The following is a 9,241-nucleotide window of genomic DNA, read 5'->3' as shown; positions in this document are numbered from 1 at the left end:
TATTCAGCCGTGTAAACTGTATTTTCTCGTAAGCTTGTCTAGTGACTTCAAACATGTTCTTCCGATTACTGGTTACAACTCTTGTTTATTCTTTAGTGAAGAAACTAAGATGGCCTTTGTCACTTTTTTTTTTTTTAATGTCATGACTAAGATATATTTTCTAAATGAAGAAACATACACATAAAAAAAGAGTACTGGTAACAACTATTTTATAAATATGTGGCTGTATTTTTCTTCACATCCAGCAAATGAATAGATTTCAGATATATTCTTCCTATACTCACACAGTTCCAAGATTTTCTAGCACAAATTTACACTGGTACCAAAATGGGCAAGAGAATGAAGGAAGGCACAGGCTTACTTTGTATCAATCAGTAAAGGACATCAAACACAGCTGTGAGGCACTAATGACGTAAGCAGAGTTCGATCAAAAAAAGCAAGTATTCAGAGTCTTCAGTAACTTCCCTCCCTTTTACATTTGGCAAAAATTCAGTCTAGTATTTTAATACCTCAGAAAGAAAAACATAAATAAGAGATGGTACGTCAATTTTTTTTAAGTTACCTGTAATTCGTCTTTAGAAATAAAAAGGGATGAAACTGAAAGAGAACACAGAGGCCTACAGTCTTTCGATGACCCTTCTTCCTAAGGGTCTCGCATATCTGTGTAGAAATGCCAGCTGAAACTGAAGGTTTAAGATAGTTGCTGACATGGTCCCTCAGTACGACTAAAAATTGTTTCACAAAACAACTATCTTGGTTTCCGCTATAAGTCAAATGTGATTATATCAACATGATCAAAAAAAAAAAAAAAAAGCCTGAAGGAAAAATATATTCTAGCTTCCCAATAAGAAAGAGATTACATAATTAGGCTTCAGTGGCAAAGAAATAAACCTTAAAGTTCCAGCAAGTACCTCTCCTTTGCATCTGTAAACTTAAAAAAAAAAAAAAGTTTTTGTTTGTTTGTTTGTTTGTCTGTTTTGTATCACCAATGACCACATCACTCAGGAACATACCAGTATCTAGTTTTACACCCTTAGGAGACTATAACACAATATATAAACATCAGGTTTTACTTACATCTGAGCGTGCAAAATAGATGTGCACTTACAACCTCCCCACTGCAAACACGACAAGAGCATCGTTAAGAGGTACATAGCCACTTGCTCTCTGAGGGTCAGTACCACCTATTCCCAAGACTAAATGTGGCAATCCATGGCACACGCCCCTTTGCAAGCAAGCCTATGTCTACAACTGCAGGAACAGCATGGAACTATCCCTGCCTATAGCTAGTACTTATTTTTGCAGTTTTTCCCAGAAAGTTAAATTTGATAGCGGTTCCATAGCCCTTCAACTATAAACATTTTAATAATTTCTCCTTTTTTTTTTTTTTACATTAAAATCTACCAAAGTTTGATAGACTGTTTCCAAGCATGAGTAATAAGGGAGGTGATACAGTGTGTGTTCACAACAGTTACTTTTCAGCAAGTTATGATAAATCTCTGCATGCTTGAAAATTATAAAGAAAAAGAATACTTATAGAAAGATCTTAATAGTTTGGTGGGGTTTTGGTGTTTTTTTTTTTTTTTTCTCTCTCTCTCTCTCTCTCTTCACTTTAAAAACAACCTTTAATCACTTATGACAGCACAGTATGTATATATAACTATAAAGTTCATTTCCATGCTTAATACACAAAAATAGCTATCAGAAATGTCAGTCTATCATCAGTTGACACATACCCAGCTCGCTATAGAAGGGAAAAGAAAACAAAAAAATCTAAAGTAATTAAAGCTTACGATTCCATTTTTTCCATTTTTTCCCCCTGCTTGTTTGAAATTTTTGGGTGGTTTGTCTGTGCTTTGCTGCAAGCTGACTCCCAGTTAATGGCCTCCAAGCAGATTTGAAAGGAAGCCTGAAGACTTCTTACTTTGCTGGGCTTCCACCTCTTGGTCTTGTGTTAGTCCCAGTTCACTCTCAATTTGATCTAGCTCTGCCTGGTCAAGTAGTTCAAAATCATCCCCTTCCTCAGTGTCCGTGTCCTCTCCTAGAGTGGGTGCAGCCTGAGCAAGTGCCTGCTGGGCCCCTGCCAACTGGTCTTTGATAGCAGCACTCATTGCAGCTGTGATGACATCCCCGGCCAGGTTGCTCATCAAGTGAAGAGCTTGGTCGCTATTCAGAGGAAGGGAGAGACCAGCAGCCGATTGCCTGTCTCTGCTTGGTCTGTGACCACTGTCCAACTGCTGCTTTTTTCTCTTGAGCTCCGCAGGTAAACCAAGGCTCAAGTCATCTTCATCATTTGTTCCCGTCCCATTTTCCAGAGATGGAAAATCTGAAAGATCTCGAGAGAAAACTTCCTCAGTGGGCCGGTCAAGATCTGTAAAACGTATAACACAGGTTCGTGCGCTAAGTGCGAGAAGACATCCGAAGCAAGCGCTACCTAAAACGACTTTGACCTGAGCTTCCTGAGCTACTAGGCATTCATTTAGCTTCTTTGCTCTACTAGAATCACTTCGGCCACATATTGGCCCCCTCTTGAATCTATGACAGTATCTCTCCACAAGTAGACAAATATTATTGAATATTCCCTTGTGGTTTCAGCTTTCCTATTAAGCATACAACAGTGTACTCAAGGACATTAACCTTTACCTACTATGAGCTATGGGGTTTAACTAGAGTTTTGGCGTTTCTGATACTCTTCATTGTCAATTTGAGTGAACTTAAATGTACGTAGGAGGCACAGCTCAGGGCATGTCAGTGAAGATGTTTCCATAGAGGTTTAACTGAGGAGGGAAGACCCCCGCTCGAATGTGGTCAGCACAGGGGTGACTGAACACAAAGATGAGGACGTGAGAAAGCAAGCTGGGCACCAGCAAGCACTACATCTACTTTCTGACTGAGGTGCAACGTGGCCATCTGCCTCGTGTTCTTGCCACTGCTACTAGAGCTGCACTGACCACCATGCATCCCTACTTTGATGCATGTGAGCCAAGCTGTCAGCCAAAATCAAGTCTTTAGCAAGTTGATTTTTATCAGGCATGTGACACAGCCATGGGTAAAGGAACCTGGAAACCTGAGTTTAATTCCTGTAACCCACATAAACTTAGAAGGAAAACACACACATACACGCACAAGCATACCCTTCAGTTACAGGTATTTGTGAGCTCCGGTACATCCATCAGCGATTATACCAACATTCGAGACATTTGAAAGTAGTGTGAGATTAAAAGGCAGGTTGATTTTATTTCTACTTTTAAAACTATATTTTATTTATTTATTTTGTATGCACGGGAGTGGGGGCGTTGGGGTGCCACAGTGCATGCGTGAAGGTCACAACTTGCAGGAGTACTTTCTCTCCTTCCACCACATAGGTTCCAAGATGTGAACTGAGGTCATCAAGCATAGCATCAAGTGCCAAATTCAATAATATCCCAATCACTCCGAAAAGAAAGCTGAATCACTTAATGATCATTCCCCATTCCCTGGGAGTGCACAGTGCTTTCAGGGTTCGTACATGCTGTAGCATGTATCAGTATTTCATTCACTTTTAAATCCCAGTAAAATGCCATTGTGCAAGTCGTCCCCATTTTATTAACCACTCAGGAGTTGATGGAATTTGAGTAGGCTTTTTGTGCATTCAGTACCAATAAAAAGTAAGAGAACCCAGAAGGGCCAGCTTACCATCAGAAGTGTCTGTCTGTGGAGTGTACCCTTCGGAAAGATTGAAGGTCCCATTGTCAGTCCAAGATACTTCGGACACATCTGTGTCCGACACAGATAGCTCTTTGGCAGCAACTGTGAGGCTAATCTGTGTCAACAGAAATACCAATGGCACATTTTAAACTGAAGAAACTCTTTAAAAATCTATACTAAAATTTTTTAAATTAAAAAAGCCATACTAACTCCTTAAATTTTAAAATAAAAAAGTAAAGATTGTTTTCTTTTGGGATTATCCAATCAGTTTCTAAAACAGGGTAAGAGAACCGCATTATAACAAGTCCATTGGGACAATCATTCCACTTTATGTAAATAAATGACCAAACCACACAGAAACAAATTTATCCAAAATACCTTAGGACAAAGGGCTGAAAAGTCTAATTCACTGTCATCCTTGTGACTTTTTTCTTTATCTGCTTCTGTTGAGGAAAAAAGGGGGGTTGGGAGGGGGAGGTGTTTAGTTTCCTTCCAAGCTTATATATTTTAACATATATTCTCCTCACGTCACTGGGATGTATGTTTGTACATCCCGGTGCCTCCCTATTAATTGTTTGTACTGAAGGGGCCTCACATGTTTGCAAGTGTTTGCTTTCCAGGGGAAATGGCCAGCATCTGTGTTCCCACAGCATGACCCAGCAGTAATAAGAGCTGGGAAGAGCTCTGTGGCAAGGCAGACTCGGGCGTCCTAGACCTCCTGTGTCAGAGATGCGGTGGGGCCCAAACACCACGCTGTACACTGTCGTTTTGATGCATACTATGGTCTGGGAAGCTGTAAACGGTGAAAGACTGACTGACAGGCACAGCCTCGTGTCTTTGTGTGCAGCTTACCTCTATTTAAGTGAGTACATGATTACGACTGCTGGGTCACATCCCACACACACCTTTGCAGCAGTCTGTCCGCCCCCCCCCCCGCCACCGTGCCCCCTCCTCCTGACCACATTTGACTCTAAGAATCTTTCTATGCCCTCTGCTCATTGCCCATTGCTAGGGTGGGGTGATTATATTCATGTCCCACTTAGGAACATGCATAATCTGTTGTAAAAAGTCGATTTACCTAACTGTACATTTGAAAAAGAATATAAGGCTAAATAAGAAAAAATTATATGGATTACACTTTGTGGGTAACCTTTACAGTACCACTGAGTAAAAGTTTGATTTTTCACACAGAACTAATATTCAAATGACCTACCAGATCTCTCACGTTTCTTCTGGTTAATATATTCTCCAATTCCAAAATCTAGCTTCAATAGAATGGATTTGATTTTGCTGTATATTTTTTGTCCAATATCATTACATTTAAAAAGTGGACACAAAAAAGCAAACAGCACTGAAAAATAAAGAAGAAAATAATACAGGTGGAGTGTTTATATTGAATGCTTACATTTTAGTGTTTTACCAGATATTGTTTAATTCACAGGGAAAGTACCAGCTTTGTTCTTAGCGGAAGCTTTCTACCAATTAAGTTCCTAATTTCTATTCTAACTCTGGGAAAACACACTTTACTACACATACACACAAACAGACACACACATACACACAAACAGACACACACATACACACATACACACAGACACACATACACACAAACAGACACACACATACACACATACACACACGTGTGCACTCACGTGCACATGCGCCATAGTCACACCATATTCACAGCTATTTTTAAAATTTGGAATTAGGTTAATTTTGTTCTCTTAATTCTCTACCCTGGAACTCAAGAAGAGCTATAACCACTCTGCTCAGCTAAAATCCTGTGGTTTTTCAGTATTGCCATTTACCATGAGAAAACAAGTACCTACTCTTAGCTTCTTTTTAATGATACTGGGATAATGTTACGTGGGGTTGCTGGGCATGTTGTTGAGCTCAGCACAAACAAGATGATGACAGCCTTGCCCCTGCTTCTCCCTTGCCAGACTTTTCTCACCTAGATCCTACATAATGCAGAGCGAGTCACTACTACAAGTTCTATTTGGATGACTGAAACTGAGCTCCAACCTTCTGCCTGGTGTGTCCTGCATTAGGAATACAAGAGAAAGGAAGAGAGCCACCCTGGCTATGCTGCGTTTTCAGCATTTGTTATTTTGACGTTAAAAACGTCCTCTCTTACCCAGTTATCTTTAGAGGCCAGTGGACTGTATGTCAGACTCAAAAGCCAGGGTAAGAAAGGAAACTTGGGGTCAGTAGAGGTGCTGCCCTGCCCGGAGGTAACAGCACCAGATCTTCACGTGTTTTAGGATATATAACTTGAAGGTCTTCTTAGGGTTTTAACTCACATATAACAAGTTATACAAAGTGTACATTTTGATAAGTTCTGACATGTAAACAACTAGGAACCCTTGGAACAATCAAGACAGTAAACAGTTCACTGCAACCAAGTCTCCTGTCCTTATCAGTCCTTATCAGTCCTTCCTTTCTGCCTCTTGCCTCTCCCTGACCCCACCCAACTCATCCCTAGCAACCACTGGTCTACTTTCCACTAACAATTATTTTGAATGTTCTAGAGTTACATATAAATAGAACTATATAGTACATGCTCTGGCTTCTTTCATATTCCTTTGTGCTATAAAGACCAGCCTGCTGTGAGCATTTGCGTATACATATTTGCAGAGACATCTCCATCTGTTCTCTTGGGTAAATAGCTAGTTGTAGGTTGGTGAGCCATACAACAGGCAAGGCATTACAGTTTTCTGAAGTGATTGCACCATTTTACCTGCCTAGCAAGAACAAACAAGAATACGGGTTGCTCTATTGCCATTTCTAGTACTTGATGTGGTGCTTTTAATTTAGGCCTTCCTGGCAAGAGATACAGTGGCATCTCACTGTGATTTCACCTTTGGTCCCACAAACCATGCATGAAGACAAAGGTGCATGGATATTTGTGCAGAGTGGGGAATATTGCTTAGCTATACATCCAGTGTACATAAGATTATTTTTTGTGATCCTGCATTTTGCATCTGCTCTTCCAGTTGTTTAAATATAAATGTCTCTTGGAGACAAGACAGATGCCATGCCTCGGGGGGGGGGGGGGGGGGGCGGGGGGGGGGGGGGGGGGGGGGGGGGGGGGGGGGGGGGGGGGGGGGGGGACTTGTGTGGTAACTCAGAGCTCACCTTTACTCTTCCAAACCATGGAAGATCTGATGAGCACTGATGAAGCTTGCTCGCCACACAAGTCAGCCAAGTGTTTTTCCCCCCCGTACTTACACAGTAGGTAGCTCAGTATGACGCCAGGTACGTAACTTCCCAAGACGGTGAAAAACGTGCACACACTGCAGACCAGGAGACAAAACTGGAAGTAACAGAAATAGCACGGGGCAGTTATGCACAGCAGCTAGACACTGTAGAATACATGCATGGTGTTTGTGTGTGTGTGTGTGCGTGTGTGTGTGTGTGTGTGTGTGTGTGTGTGTGTTCTGTTATGTCTGTCACATGTTTCTCCAGTGGCACTCTTTAGACTTAGTTCCTGATAATCAGTATCAGGCAGAGGAGCTAACTCTGGTTCTAAGATTGACCGTGCCACCCCCCACCCCACCCCACCCCCAGAAGTGTGCTGCTATATCACTGGCAATCCCCACTCCCTAGCCCCCCCAGGTGTGCTGCTGTATCACTGGCAGTCCCCCACCCCCACCCCACCCCTGGAAGTGCTGCTGTATCACTCGCAGCCCCCCACCCCCACCCCACCCCTGGAAGTGCTGCTGTATCACTGGCAGCCCCCCACCCCCCACCTCACCCCCAGACATGCTGCTGTATCACTGGAAGGTGCGTGAGACTCAAACAGTAGCATAACCTCAGGGACTTTTCCCCTGCTTGCTAAGCAAACCTGCAACTTCAAGCCAGTACCATAAAGCCGCCAAAATCCACAGACAGACTCAAACATGCCGTGGGAGCACCTCTATGAATCCGAGACAAGCTGGACTGCTGGTAAGCCTCTGGCATGCATCTGTGCACACCGTAATCCCTCCTAAATGGATCCACTCATGTCTGGGTTAGCCCAAAACTAAATGCAAGTGAAAGCAAACCTCTGCAGAGAAGTCTAATTATTCTCCTCCCCCTCTGTTGGCTACAAAGCAAAAACAAAATCTTTGTTTTTCTCAAGAAAAATTTAAACACTCTGTAGAAAACTTTCCCGATTCACATGGGAGACGTCAAGATAGAGAAGTCTCCTCTTCTAAGTCGTCACTTGATTCCTACACTCTACTGATAAAGTATGTAATTTTTTAAGCATTTTTTAAAATGGAAGTACTAAAACTGCCAAACAAATTCACTGAGGGGGCTTTCAAAAAACTGGGAGGTACATTTCTCTGGCCAAAAACCATCTAAGAGAAAGAACAAGGGCTCTAAATTTCAGGTTAACTGGCATTTCGTCCCATGTGGGTAAAAGCGTAGATGAATGTGAGGAATGAAGCTAAGAGCCTACTTCAGAAATGGCACGGTCCCTTGAAAGAATTTGAAATTCTAGAAATGAAGACATGTCTCAGAAGTTGAAGGGAGAAATAAGTCAATAAAGACATGGCCACACCCACAAGTCAGCCCTGCGAAGGGATTTGTTATCTCCTGGATTCTGCAGCACCGTAAGCTTTAACTAATGAGCTTGGAGCACATTAATGTAACCCAGAGCAGACATTTTAAGTTGAGGATCTTCCAAAACTATGTACGATCATACTCACTAACTGCCATGTTCCACATGTGAATCAATTCTAAAATGGACTGCTTGTGGTTAAAGAACTCCTTGCAGATACAGCAGCTCCAGTTCAGTGTGCACAAAGTGTTCTCAAGCGCTGCTCTTTCACTTAATACTGCTGAAGGCATGAGAGTGACTGTACACAGCACACTCAGCAGATCTTAATGCTGATATTTCTAGCTATACCTTCCAACTATGACTGGACAATTTGATCTTAAACACAGTGCCGGAACCAGCAAGGTCAGTTGATGGCCCTGCCCTCCACCCAGACAAAGCCACAGACCACCATCTTCGAGTGGGCATCTCCCCATGTGATCCCGTCCATCACTTGGGGGTTTTTATCTCAATCAGAAAACCCACCCTCTACCAGTTGTGTAGCCACAACAAATGTTCTTGCCAAAGCCGGTTTGGTTCCTTCATTCTTTCTCTCTTTTGATAGTCTGGGATGAGGGTCTTGGGGTGTAGCCCAAGCTGACCTTTGATTCATGATCCTCCTAGCTACCCACGTGTGGGAGATCACTGTGTTCGTCACATTCTACAGATTTCCTTCCAAATAAATCAAACCGTAATCTGCGCTACATTTTTAGACATCGAGTGAGACTCAATTACCTCTGACGCCCGAAAAAGACAATGTGTTTATCTCAACCGCCTTTGATTGCAGAACCAGACCACAGATGACAACTAAAGTTTTTAATGACATGCCTTTTTAATATTAATTATGAAAAAGTCCAATCTCAATCCTTCCTAAGTAAAGGGCTAAATAAATCTCTATAATATATGTGCCTAAGAGTTTCACATGTGACCTTGGCTGAGCCTTGTTGAAGCCAGCTCTTTATGCTATCTTAT

At 42.1% G+C, this 9,241-nt stretch overlaps 1 protein-coding gene across 3 annotated transcripts in view; it reads right to left on the bottom strand.

Annotated features, from left to right (window-relative positions):
• Positions 1-1,592: 1,592 nt before the first annotated feature.
• Positions 1,593-9,241, bottom strand: part of Retreg1 (reticulophagy regulator 1) — a 132,180-nt gene continuing 124,531 nt past the window's right edge. For all 3 annotated transcript variants that reach the window (XM_051151003.1, XM_051151005.1, XM_051151004.1), the window contains 5 exons: positions 6,919-7,003; positions 4,901-5,038; positions 4,066-4,130; positions 3,676-3,802; positions 1,593-2,371 (listed from right to left, as the gene is read on the bottom strand). In XM_051151003.1, coding sequence (XP_051006960.1) covers positions 1,878-2,371; positions 3,676-3,802; positions 4,066-4,130; positions 4,901-5,038; positions 6,919-7,003 — 909 coding nt within the window. In that variant the 3' untranslated portion in view covers positions 1,593-1,877. The remainder of the gene's footprint in view (positions 2,372-3,675; positions 3,803-4,065; positions 4,131-4,900; positions 5,039-6,918; positions 7,004-9,241) is intronic.

Source organism: Acomys russatus, chromosome 9 (assembly GCF_903995435.1).
Source record: "Acomys russatus chromosome 9, mAcoRus1.1, whole genome shotgun sequence".
Taxonomy (NCBI): Eukaryota; Metazoa; Chordata; class Mammalia; order Rodentia; family Muridae; genus Acomys; species Acomys russatus.
Note: the sequence above shows the minus strand (reverse complement) of the source record. Positions and strands in the feature narration are given on the sequence as shown.